Raw genomic sequence first — 13652 nt, 5'->3', positions numbered from 1 at the left:
AACAGTTCTTCTATGGACTTTACAACCGTCTTAACAAACAGATTTATTGGGGCTTATTTACTAAAACTGGAGAGTTCAAAATCTGATGCAACTCTGCAAAGAAACCAATTGGCTACCAGGTTTTAGTGCCAAAACTTGAGTGACATGGCTGAAGTTAGAAGCCGATTGGCTACCATGCACAGCTGCACCAGATTCTGAGTTCTCTAGTTTTAGTAAATCTACCATATTGTACAATAGAGAAGGGGAAAGAGAACACTGCATGCTCCCAAAGCAGTAGGAACATAGAAAAAAAAATGGAACACCAGAGACACTCCTCTAAGGAGAATGGTGGAAGTAAACTCACCCCAGTTAAAGCCTGAGAGTAACTTTTAATCTCGTTTACTGCCTGCAAAGAGAATGGGACACAGGCATTAGCTTAAACACACATTATACAATTAATAGATTACAATAGATGCCTTAGAAGAAAAGCTTGGATAGCAATAAAAAAAAAGTGAAAGCACTTGCCCCATTTTCCAGAGCATAAGTGTTGATAAGATAGGCGGCCATGTTACAGATCCACAGAGAAAGGATATCTCCTAGTAGTCTTGGAACTAAACCTCTAAAATAAAACAGATCAGCAATATCACTACATATATATGATAATTAAAGACCTTACAAAATGCACATTCACCAACTGTACTTCAACCGGGTTCCTGCTTTCATAGAAATGACAATTAAACAACCTCCAGTTGCAAACTGTAGATGTACTTACGCAAAAAATCCCAGAATGCCTTCCTCCTTGTATATCGTCACTACCGATCCAAGCACCCCACTGTAAAAGTTAATATAAGCCATGTAAAGTTACACTTTAAAGATAAACTCGCAATATTTGTAACAAAAAAGGCAAAACTATTTGTTTTGGATAGAGGGGAGATGGATTAGAACACCTGCCAGTTATTACGGTCTCTGCCCCGTTATGAAGATTCATCCTCTATATTTGTCCTGTTTACCATTATCATCAAACCTAAAAGTTAAGAAAATCCTAAATTTAGGGTTGACACGAGAAAAGTAATAGAGTAGAAATCTTTCAATTGGACATTAGTTCTGGTGACACCCAGGATTTCTTCACTCTGGAGGGATTTCCTCTCACTTTCCATTTTAGCTATGAGACCAGAAGTGAAGGGAAATTATCCCCCCTATGGGGCACAGATGGCAAAAAAAACAAACAAAAACCAAAAAAAACCAAAAAAACTGACAGGGGTTATTAAAAAGTTTTGCCTTTAGTTCTGCTTTAAGGTACCGAGACTGACATACTCATATTTGGTCTCTCTTCCAATGAACTGGACCATGCACCTTAGTGTGATCACTGCAAATAAAGAGAAACATGAAAATATTTAGAATAATTATCCGCAGTTACAGGACAGAATAAACATAATGCTGTTGAATAGAAGGTTTTGCATCTAGGTTGTGGTCATTGGTTTGACCCACACCCTGACTGCTATAGTGAAGTAAGTAAGGGCCCCAAGTGCAGAGTTTGGACCAAGGCTTCCCGATTACAATGCACCCCCACTTCTATTACCCCCTAGTAGGTTCCCCCTTAACCACTTCAATACCAGGCACTTAGACACCTTCCCGCCCAGGCCAATTTTCACCTTTCAGTGCTGTCGCAATTTGAATGACAATTGCGCGGTCATGCTACACTGTACCCAAACAAATTTTTTATCATTTTGTTCCCACAAATAGAGCTTTCTTTTGGTGGTATTTGATCACCTCTGCGGTTTTTATTTTTTGCGCAACAAATAAAAAAAGACAGAAAATTTCAAAAAAAAACAAACAAGGTTTTTCTTTGTTTCTGTTAAAATTTTTTGTAAATAAGTAAGTTTTCTCCTTCAATGATGGGCACTGATATGGCTGCACTGATGGGCACTGATATGGCGGCACTGATATGGCTGCACTGATGGGCACTGATAGGCGGCACTGGTATGCGGCACTGATGGGCACTAATAGGTGGCACCGATGGGCACTAATAGGTGGCATTGATTGGTACATATGGGTGGCACTGATGGGCAATGACAGGTGGCACCGATAGGCAATGACAGGTGGCACTGATAAAACATTGCTGGGCAGATCTGGGCATTGCTGGGCAGATCAGTGACATAATGGTGCCAATCAGTGCCCATTTGTGGGCACTGATTGGCACAGATTGGGCACGTGTGGATGGCCATGGGGTACATACCTGGCCATCCATGTTGCCCCTTCCCTGGTGGTCCTAGTGGCGATCCCCGGTGGTCCAGTGTGGTGATCTGAGGGGGGGCTGCGCTGATAAACAATCAGCGCAGACCCCCCCTGCCACGAGAGCCGCTGATCGGCTCTCCTCTACTCGCGTCTGTCAGACGCGAGTGAGGAAGAGCCGATCAACGTCTCTTCCCATTGACAGCGTGATCAGCCGTGACTGGACACGGCTGATCACCTGGTAAAGAGCCTCCGCCGGAGGCTCTTTACCAAGATCGGTGTAGCGGTGTGTCAGGATGAAACATCGCTCCACCGATCGCCGCGATGTGCGCCCCCGGGGGCGCGCTGCGGCATGTTATCCTGCTGGACATCATATGACGTCCACCACTTCCCTGAAGTCAATCCGCTATAGGGCGGGCGGGAAGTAGTTAAATGATTAAAAAAAAAAAAAAAAAAAGGGAGATAAAAAAAAATATGCCATCCAGCTCTACAGTACACCTGTATAACCACTTTTAAGGTCACATCCTGAAAATGATGTCATTTTGTGCACTACATTGTAATATTGCAGGAGAGCTGATAAGGGCTCAGAGGAGGCCAACTACAGCAAATTAACCAAATAATTGATGGAAGGACTGGTAATAAAATGTTAGTGAAACTTTTTTTTTTTTAGCAAAGGTTTCTTCAGGGGTGCCTTGGCAAAATTTCTAAAAATTGCCAAAAATTGTATACAAGCCAGCAGCTAGATCAAGCCCGCCTTTCAGTTACACAAAGCCACAGGTTTTCACTCTGCACCATTTCAGCAGCTGGTGTCCTAACAACCAATGATGTCAATGGTTGATAAAGAAGATGTTGGGCACCTGCACAGTTATTCTCATTTGTCCCTCTCCATCAGCACTGGGATCGCATTAGCTGAGTGATGTAGAAGAGAAACACTGGAATATAGAAGCGTGCCAATGTGCATTTGCTTTGGAACAATAAATTACCCCTAATATTGGGTGTCCTACGTGTGTGGATGTTATGTAAAAACCATTCATTTATTTTTTACATTTTAGTATGGGGTGCAGAATTTTAATCCAGGTGAACCTACTCTCCCAGTTTGTATATTGCTACATACAGAATGTCCCATAGTTGGGGAATCGGATACTTTTGAGTTAGGGACCCAAATTTATAGAGGCGCCTTGGCATAGCAGTGTGGCTTTAACATGTATGTGCAATTGTATGCAACAAAAACCTCTGTTTTTGTCTGAGTTGCTTAGATAGTTTAACAGTTGAAAGGCGCAGGTTGATATAGGTTTTCGTTTGTTGGCTGGATTGAAAATGATCTCAGGACCTACTTCAGGGATGCCCGTCATGATGCTGGATTATTTTTTCTTTAATCATAAATTAATTACACTCAGGTTTTGCAAGCCCCATATATTTCTATAAATATAACACACACACACACACTGGACCAAAGGTTGGTAAAATCATACATACCATGGAAGGGGTGAGTGATAAGGGTAGCCGCTGAACGAGCAACCATCTCCTGAGTGGTCTGAAAGAGAGGAAAAACAAATCTTAAAATTCCTGGGTTCAAAGTTTATGAGTATATTTTTAAAGCAGTAAATGTGACTTTTACTGATATCAAATCACTGTCATTTAAAACACATCCACTTCTAAGATGCTTTTGTGTAACATACAAACTTGAACCTGTTTGGTAAAAAATATACCGTTTTCTAAGTACACTATATTATCAAAAGTATTAGGAGGCCTGCCTTTACACACACATGAACTTTAATGGCGTCTCAGTCTTAGTCCGTAGGGTTCAATATTGAGTTGGCCCACCCTTTGCAGCTATAACAGCTTCAACTCTTCTGGGAAGGCTGTCCACAAGGTTTAGGAGTGTCTATTGGAGTGTTTGACCATTCTTCCAGAGCGCATTTGTGAGGTCAGGTACTGATGTTGGATGAGAAGGCCTGGCTCTCAGTCTTCACTCCAATTCATCCCAAAGGTGTTCTACCGGGTTGAGGTCTGAACTCTGCAGGCCACTCAAGTTCCTCTACCCCAAACACGCTCATCCATGTCTTTATGGACCTTGCTTTGTGCACAGTTCATGTTGGAACAGAAAGGAGCCATCCCCAAACTGTTCCCACAAAGTTGGGAACATAAAATTTGTCCAAAATGTCTTGGTATACTGACACCTTAAAGCGGAGTTCCACCCAAATTTTGAACAATATCTGTATGTATTCTCTTCCTTGCCTAGATGCTGACATGCCGTTTAAAAAAATTGAAATCGCCGTAATTACCTTTTATTTTTCTATTCTTCTTTGCACTTCCTGGTTCTCCTCCCGTGGGAGTAGGCGTGTTTCTAGCCTCTCCCAGACTCCTGGGAGCTAGTCTGAGGCTTCCCAGGATGCCACTGAGCATGTGCGGGAACGAGCAGTGAATACTGGGAGCACAGCATTCACCGCATCCAGGAAATAAATGCTTGTGGGCTTCAAATGCCCACAATGAAGATGGAAACCACCTGCAGTGAATAATATAAGTTATTCTTTCCGACGAAATCTGACACAGGCGGACATATTACACACAATATGTGAGTATGTAATGCTGAGAAGAAAAGTTTGTGAATGAACTCAAAAAAAAAAAAAAAAAACGATAGATAGGTGGACCCCCGCTTTAAGAGTTCCCTTTACTGGAACTAAGGGGACTGCGCTGAAATAGCCACTCAATGCAGTCCTACCGCACATAATGTAAATGTACCCTTAGGACACATCACCATATAATATGATACTTGTGATTACCTCTTTTATTATTTGGTCAAGGGAGGAGCAGTTTTCCTTTTGTTCATTTTCACCCTCCTACAAGACAAAAAAATAAAAATAATAATAAGAATCAATCTTAACTTCACAACAAGCTACAGTTTATCTAGCTATCATACCATCTGGATCATTTTTATAATGTTTTTTATGAAAATGTTAACCCATGCAGTCCATGAAAGAATTTGAGAGAGCTCTGCAGTAAGTCAAGGACAGCAGTGAGCGAAAAATGATGCCTAGAAGTTTAACGTCAATTCATTTGGATCTGTATGGCCTAGAACACTATTGTCAGTGAATGTGGATGTAAGTCCTAGCACACTAATGTTTATTTCGGGATTTTATGTGATAGACCAACACAAAGGTGGCACATAATTGTGAAGTGGAAGGAAAACGATAAATGGTTTATTGCACTCCTAACCAAAATCTAGTGGAACCAATTGCCTTTAGCAGTCACTTAATTAGTAAATCCACCTGTCTGTAATTTAATCTCAGTATAAATATAGCTGTTCTGTGAAGCCCTCACAGAGGTTTGTTAGAGAACCTTAGTGAACAAATAGCATCATGGATGCCAAGGAACACACCAGACAGGTCAGGGATAAAGTTGTGGGGAAGTATAAAGCAGGGTTAGGTTATAAAAAAATATCCCAAGCTTTGAACATCTCACAGAGCACTGTTCAATCCATCATCTGAAAATGGAAAGAGTATGGCACAACTGCAAACCCACCAAGACATGGCCGTCCACCTAAACTGACAGGCCGGGTAAGAGAGCATTAATCAGAGAAGCAGCCAAGAGGCCCATGGTAACTCTGGAGGAGCTGCAGAGATCCACAGCTCAGGTGGGAGAATCTGTCCACAGGACAACTATTAGTCGTGCTCTCCACAAATCTGGCCTTTATAGAAGAGTGGCAAGAAGAAAGCCATTGTTGAAAGAAAGCCATAGGAAGTTAGGAAGTCCCATTTGCAGTTTGTGAGAAGCCATGTGGGGGACACAGCAAATATATGTCGAAGAAGGTGCTCTGGTCAGAAGAGACCAAAATTTAAAACTTTTTGGTCTAAAAGAAAAACGCTATGTGTGGCGAAAAACTAACACTGCACCTCACGTTGAACATCCCCCCCCCCCCCCCCCCAATAAAACATGGTGGTGGCAGCATCATGTTGTGGGGATGCTGGTCAGTTGATGGGAAGATGGATGGAGCCAAATACAGGACAATTTTAGATGAAAACCTGTTAAAGTCTGCAAAAGACTTGAGATTGGGGTGGAGGTTCACCTTCCAGCAGGACAACGACCCTAAACATACAGCCAGGGCTACAATGGAATGGTTTAGGATCAAAGCATATTCGTGTGGCAAGACTGGAAAATCGCTGTAAACAGACGCCCTCCATACAATCTGACAGAGCTTGAGCTATTTTGCAAAGAAGAATGGGCAAAAATGTCTCTCTAGATGTGCAAAGCTGGTAGAGACAAGAATAAGGGTGTAGGGCCAAGAACACTAATGGTAATAAATGTGGAATAATACACTGATTTCCTATAATCTGCTCCATATTTTTGTAATATAAACAGTTTTCCTAAAATACCCCAACCAGGTGAATACCACAATATGGTCAGTCCATTAGGAGATATGTACTAGCCAACAGTCTATATTAGGAACCCATGCCTACTTACCTCTGCCTGATTCTGATTCTGGTAGCACTGTGGGGAAAAAAAAAAAAAAAACGGTTAATGTTCTGCTAAAATATGCATACATTAGGATACACATCCAATACCAAAAAAGGAGGGACAAATCTCAGTCACCAACATTTTTAAAAAATATTCTAAATTGTCAATAGTAGTATGTTTGCTGGCTGTCAAAATCTGTCACAAGCCTGGCAATTCAAACAAAGCATATGATATGAAATAATGTAGAAGACCGAGACAGGAGACGGGACACTTTCTCTATTAGTCCTGATGATCACCATCACCAGGACTGAAAAAAATAAGGAATCCAAAGTGTAATAGTGGTCACTGGGACAGGAGGTGAGGTGAAATCTTCCAATGGGGCCACCTGGCCCACTGACAACTAAGTGTAGAAATTTCTGCTCACATCCTGTTGTGTCTCTTGGATAGGAAGGAAGGGGAAATCGTTACAAAAGGGGGGAATGGCTGTAACAACCCCCTGGCAACGGTTTAACCATTTTCTACATTAATGTTACAATATTAATAACGGATTGCTAGATTTGGGGGAAACAAACAAACAAAAAAAAAAATTACTAAATGTCCAATTTACTAACCTAAAGCTGCAATCATATAATGCTCCAGTCTTCAGCCTTCTCTCTTCCTTTTTTTTTACAACTGATGGAGGCCTTTTTTGAGTGTCCATGTCACTGCCTGCATGACATGGACACTTCCTAATGACTGTTCAGCAGCGAGATCCTCTCAGGACCCAGAACTGGAGTGACATTGGTACAAGACATATCTGCAGCAGTAGATTTGCAATCCCTTGCACCCAAAAACGGCGGTGGTGGGTGACTTGGATGGAGGACTTCAGCAGGTAAGAACAATTAAAAAAAAACTACCATAGAATGGGTTAGAGGTGGTGGGAGGGAGGAGGTCATATTTTGTTCAGAATGGGTTTATAAGTGCTGGGGGAGGTAGGGTGGGAGGGAAGGGGGCATGTTTTGCCTGAAATGATTGGGAGGTGGGGAGGGTTAAGTGGTAGGTCGTCTATAAAAGCAACAGCTGAAAGTTTCCTAAATATTGATTCATAATACATTACTTTAAATGTTCTTCTGGGAGTATCAGTAGAATGCTGTGATGACATTAATCCAGCACAAAATCTTCTGAAAATCATTGGCAATACAACTGGTACTTTTCCCACTAGCTGAACAGACATAAAAATGCTCTCTGGTTGATGAACAACAATACACAGGAGGGCGCGAACATTTTGTGCATGACCATAAATAAATGTATTGAATCCAAAAAGACAAATGGATACTCACATGCTGATATAGAAATTCAAGTAATACTGATAAGGCTTCATGTACACGGGACATTGTTCAACCCCTCCTGAAAGATTTAACTTGACAGCTAGAAACGACATCTAAAAACGGCCGTTTAGCCGCGTTTACATGCTGCGTTTAGTCACGTTTGCGTCTAGACGCGTTTGAAAAAATTTCATATTTTTTTTTCAAAACAGCCAAAAATGAAAAACGCCTGTAAACGAAACGTGGCTAAACATGAGTTAGTGCGTTTAGCCGCGTTTCGCGTTTGGAATGCCTCTAAACACAGCTTCTAAATGCATTTTTTTGGGTTCCAAAAAAAGCCTCTAAAACACAAGTGCCTAAAAAGACTATAAATGAACCAGTGTACATGTACTGATAAGATAACAGAGGAGGGTCCAGGAGCAGTTGAAAAAAATGCCCAACTGGTCCTAACGTACGTTTACCAGCAGCAGTGTACATGAGGCCATACACGCCAGCTGGAGGCAGTTAAACTCGTCCTAGGACCAAATAGTTGGAAAGCTGATGCGTTTCAGGGGGCCATTCCCCTTTCCACATAGCTCTGAGGAAAGGGGCATGACTCTCGTCAGCTTTCCAACCATTTGGTCCTAGGACAATTTTCATTGTGTCCAGCTGGAGTGTATCAGTATTGCTTGAATTTCTATATCAGCAAGTGAGTATCCATTTGTCTTTTTGGATTCAATACATTTATGGTAATGCACAAGGTGTTCGCGCCCTTCTGTTCGTTTTTTGCAGCTTGTTTAAAAGACTTTGCGGTCTGTGGAGGGCTGCACCCTTAAGTTGCATTGTGGATAGAAGTATCATTGAAGAATAGAATACCCCTGGTTCTAGTGCTGGAGTGTTTTTTTTTGGAGAATGATGAAGAAAAATATAAGCTGTTCTTGTGCAATAAAAAAAAAAAAAAAAAAAAAAAAGGAAAGCAATTCTAGGCACCAAATGAAAGTATTCAGTGAGATACTAATACCATTTCACTAAACACAGCAACTTTGCTAAAGTCAGTTACACTGAGTTTTATGCAATTCTCTTTACAGTACGGAGACACAGCTCCATAGAGGGGAATTGGGAGTGTACTTCCCCCAGCCTCCGTTTTTATACCCTCCCTATCACTCGTTCTCTCTGCATCACAAATTATAATCAAACTTCGAAGGCAGACCTGATTTTGATTGGTGGCGGTGGGAAACTACTTAATACAGGTATTTATTTACAAGAGACTTCACAAGGGTGGAAACAAACAGCTCAGATCTTGCCCCCGATTTTTCAGACCTATATTAATTTTTTATAGAACAATGGGCAGCCTGCCATTCTGTGGTGGAATCTAATTATCACACATGGGAAAAAGAGTGGGGTTCGGAAGCAGTGATATAACTGGCTGCTATGGGCACCACTTTTACCTTCACTACGTTTTTACCAGAGTCATACGATTCGGTTAGGCCTCGTACACTGGTGAGGTTAGGTTTAGCAGTGGAGTCTTGCGGTTGAAATCACAGGAGTTTACAGTCATCTGTACCTAGCCCCAGGTAACCGGTGGATTTGCGGATCCACGCAAAGATCGCCGGACAGTTGCGGCTCTTGTTAGCTTGAAATTGGGTGTTATTTACTAAAGGCAAATCCACTTTGCACTACAAGTGCACTGCAAATGCACTGAAAGTGACCTTGGAAGTAAGGTCGCTGTAGATCTGAGGGGGACATGCAAGGAAAATAAAAAACAGCATGTTAACTTGCACATGATTGGACGATAAAATCAGCAGAGCTTCCCCTCATTTCAGATCTACCCCTTAGATTTAGAGCGACTGCACTTTCAAGTGCACTTGTAGTGCAAAGTTGATTTGCCTTTCGTAAATAACCCCCATTGCTTTATAAAGCTGAGCAGGCACAGCTGTCTGTAACAACTTGTGATTCCAGCCATAAGAATCTGCCTATTCTTGCCGGACCCAAAATCACCAGTGTGAACAAGGCGGTCATTTGCTGTCCTGTCTTCACAAATGTAAAAGACCACTACTTCCCCCATAAGCTGCACACCTATTCAACAATTCAATGTGGATGTAGGGCTAAAAATACACAAAATTGCCAGCAGTTAAGGTCTTTTGGTAGAAGACAGTTTATAAGTCTCTTCTAGCAAAAAAATCTTACTGCAGCATAATAAATAAAGCGAAGTTCCAAGATAATGCAACTCCAGCCAGCATGCGTGGTGGGAGTTACATCATCAGTGGCCACCCAATAGATGAAGCAAGAAGACAGAGGACCTAGAAGAGGAGAAGGACATTGCAGTGGGAGGGATGTAGTGTGTATGTTGGGAGCTCGCAGCTGAAAACATTGGAGGATAGCACCCCAAGAGAGGTAAGCGTGTCATAATGAGCAAGTATGCTCGTACACTATGACAAATGCTGGCCACCCCACCACAACTTTACTTTCACTTTAATACAGCCACAAAAAAACTATGCAGCAACATTCAGACATTTTTTTTAATTTTATCTGTTGCAGAATAAAAAAAAAAATTACCTGCAAGACTTTACTATGCACTACAGTGCCCACAGCACCGGCACACAGGCGGGGTGCCAAGCCCTTGAAAAGTCCTTTCTTGCCATCAATACTGATGATGTGTTTTGCTGAAAATACACAAAGGAACACAAATCATTTAATGCGTCAAGATGCAATCAATAGAAAGGGGGGGGGGGTGCTTTACTTAATTTTCCTGAGTTAATCAATGTTCTATCAATTCCACTAATGAACACCTATAAAAGGACAAAATCGTAATAATAATCAGTTACGTACCATAGGAGAAGAGGCCAGGGAGCTGGTACACCTGGCGTCCAAAGAGGTTTCTTCCCAGAGTTGGTGGAAGCGGCTCATGTCCCACCTATAAATAAGTAAAATGAGATCCATTCAAAGGCCAGTAAATATTGAATAATTGGCATCTGTCAGATGAAATACATCCGAGATAAAAAAAAAAACTGCACATCTTAAGCCTCATTCATATGTGAGTTCAGGAGTGCAGGAGACTCAGCGGGATTTCTGCAAACATCTGTGGGTGGGAACAGGTTGTGCCCAGAGTCCGTCATTCACAGGTAATCGCTGTATGTCTGATTACATGTGAATGGCCACAAATGGCTGTGGGCGCTGTCAGACTCTCATTGCTTTGTATAGGGCTTCCCGTCTGCAGCTATTCACAAAAACTTTACAGAGTCTCCCACTGAAAATGATAGTCAGCCCCCAAACGCATGTGTAAATGCAGCCTTATGCCCACCATTGGCACAAGATACACAAACAAAAGCTTTTTATGGCCTTAAAACTTTCATCTATAAAAAGGTCCTTGAGGCAATATATATATATATACATACATATACATATATGTATATATATATATATATACATACATATACATATACATATACACACACACACACATACATCCCCACACTCTATCTCTCAAAAGTGAGTACACACCTCACATTTTTGTAGATATATATCTTTTCATGTGACAACACTGAAGAAATGACACTTTGCTACAATGTAAAGTAGTGAGTGTACAGCTTGTATAACAGTTTAAATTTGCTGTCCCCTCAAAATAACTCAACACACAGCCATTAATGTCTAAATCGCTGTCCTCTTCCACTCCTCCATGAGGACATCACAGAGCTGGTGGATGTTAGAGACCTTGCGCTCCTCCACCTTCCATTTGAGGATGCCCCACAGATGCTCAATAGGATCTGCTTCAGTATGTCACAGTACATGTTGGCATTCATGGTTCCCTCAATGAACTGTAGCTCCCCAGTGCCGGCAGCACTCATGCAGCCCCACACCATGACACTCCCACCACCATGCTTCACTGTAGGCAAGACACACTTGTCTTTGTACTCCTCACCTGGTTGCCGCCACACACGCTTGACACCATCTGAACCAAATAAGTTTATCTTGGTCTCATCAGACCACAGGACATGGTTCCAGTAATCCATGTGATTAATCTGCTTGTCTTCATCAAACTGTTTGCTGGCTTTCTTGTGCATCATCTTTAGAAGATGACAGTCATGCAGATCAATTTGATGCAGTGTGTGGCATATGGTCTGAGCACCGACAGGCTGACCCCCCACCCCTTCAACCTCTGCAGCAATGTGGGCAGCACTCATACGTCTATTTCCCAAAGACAACCTCTGGATTCGATGCTGAGCACGTGCACTCAACTTCTTTGGTTGACCATGGCGAGGTCTGTTCTGAGTGGAACCTGTCCTGTTAAACCTCTGTATGGTCTTGGCCACTGTGCTGCAGCTCAGTTTCAGGGTCTTGGCAATCTTCTTATAGCCTAGGCCATCTTTATGTAGAGCAGCAATCCTTTTTTTCAGATCCTCAGAGAGTTCTTTGCCATGAGGTGTTGAACATCCAGTGACCAGTATGAGAGAGTGAGAGTGATATCAAATTTAACACACCTGCTCCCCATTCACACGAGACCTTGTAACACTATCGAGTCACATGACACCAGGGAGGGAAAATGGCTAATTGGGCCCAATTTGGACATTTTCACTTAGGGGTGTACCCACTTTTGTTGCCAGCAGTTTAGACATTAATGGCTGTGTGTTGAGTTATTTTGAGGGAACAGCAAACACTGTTATACAAGAGTATGAATATAGGGTTAGAACTAGGGATTAGAACAGTGCCCAGCATATAGTCACAGACAATTATTTTTATTGTAACAGAAAATAGTAAAGAAAACACATTTTCTTTACTAGCAGGGCTTCGTAAGCCCGCATCGCTGGACCCTTGGACAGGTAAGTGTCCAATTATTAAAAGTCAGCAGCTGCAGTATTTGTAGCTGCTGACTTAATTTTTTTTTTTTTTAAGCAGAACTCCGCTTTAAGAGTCCAAAATCAAGAAGGTAGTCTAGGGAGACAGCACTGCTCCTGCACAGATACAATACTGCGAGTCACCATATAGTGACATTGTCTATCTATCTTAGAGTCTTGCAGTGATGTAGGGGTTGGGAGGCACCAGCGGACGACACAGGAGATCCACACTCCTGGAAGTATCAGTTTCCTAACAGACTACATACAGAAGGCTATTTCTCTTCAATGCAGCATCAGATTGAGCAGCGGGAGAGTATTTACTAACTTCTTTATGGGTATATCTTTTATTCACCGGTTTAGTGGCTTTAAAAAGAAACTTTTCCTCATTTAAACATGGAAACTGCCATTGACAATATCTAATTCTACAAATGCTACTTGCTAGAGGGTTTTCCAGCAGTACGATTCAATTTCTAATATGAAAATTGTACTTGCACCGATTGCTCACACAATCAGCACATTTATTGATTAAATGAGGAAAACTAGGTTCACTAAAAAGACACTCAATGGGTCAATATTCTGCATGAGAGGCATTAAAAGGCATAATTATGTGGGGCGCAACATTCCAGGACATCAACATCCATGGCTATGGATCCAGTAAGTAAGCAAAAAGATGACAGCAAATCACAACATTTTGTGTCTTTTTTCCAAAAAAAGATAGCATTGGAAAAACTGCTGCGCAAATACCATGTGACAAAAAAGTTCAACACCCAATATTTTATTCTCTAGGCCCTCTGCTTAAAATAAAAGTATAATGTTTCGGGGTTCTAATGTTCTAAGTATTTTCTAGCAAAAAATACTGATTTTTACATGT

General features: G+C 41.7%; 1 protein-coding gene across 1 annotated transcript in view; it reads right to left on the bottom strand.

Annotated features, from left to right (window-relative positions):
* MTCH2 (mitochondrial carrier 2) overlaps positions 1–13652 on the bottom strand; it is a 39829-nt gene that overhangs the window by 9972 nt on the left and 16205 nt on the right. The window contains exons 2-10 of the mRNA XM_073604432.1: positions 10779–10863; positions 10506–10612; positions 6673–6699; positions 4995–5051; positions 3688–3745; positions 1294–1345; positions 752–811; positions 501–598; positions 344–381 (exon numbers count right to left, since the gene is read on the bottom strand). Coding sequence (XP_073460533.1) covers positions 344–381; positions 501–598; positions 752–811; positions 1294–1345; positions 3688–3745; positions 4995–5051; positions 6673–6699; positions 10506–10612; positions 10779–10863 — 582 coding nt within the window. The remainder of the gene's footprint in view (positions 1–343; positions 382–500; positions 599–751; positions 812–1293; positions 1346–3687; positions 3746–4994; positions 5052–6672; positions 6700–10505; positions 10613–10778; positions 10864–13652) is intronic.

The sequence above is a fragment of the Aquarana catesbeiana genome, linkage group LG11 (genome assembly GCF_042186555.1).
Source record: "Aquarana catesbeiana isolate 2022-GZ linkage group LG11, ASM4218655v1, whole genome shotgun sequence".
NCBI classification, from domain to species: domain Eukaryota; kingdom Metazoa; phylum Chordata; class Amphibia; order Anura; family Ranidae; genus Aquarana; species Aquarana catesbeiana.
This window is presented reverse-complemented; position numbering and strand designations above follow the sequence as displayed.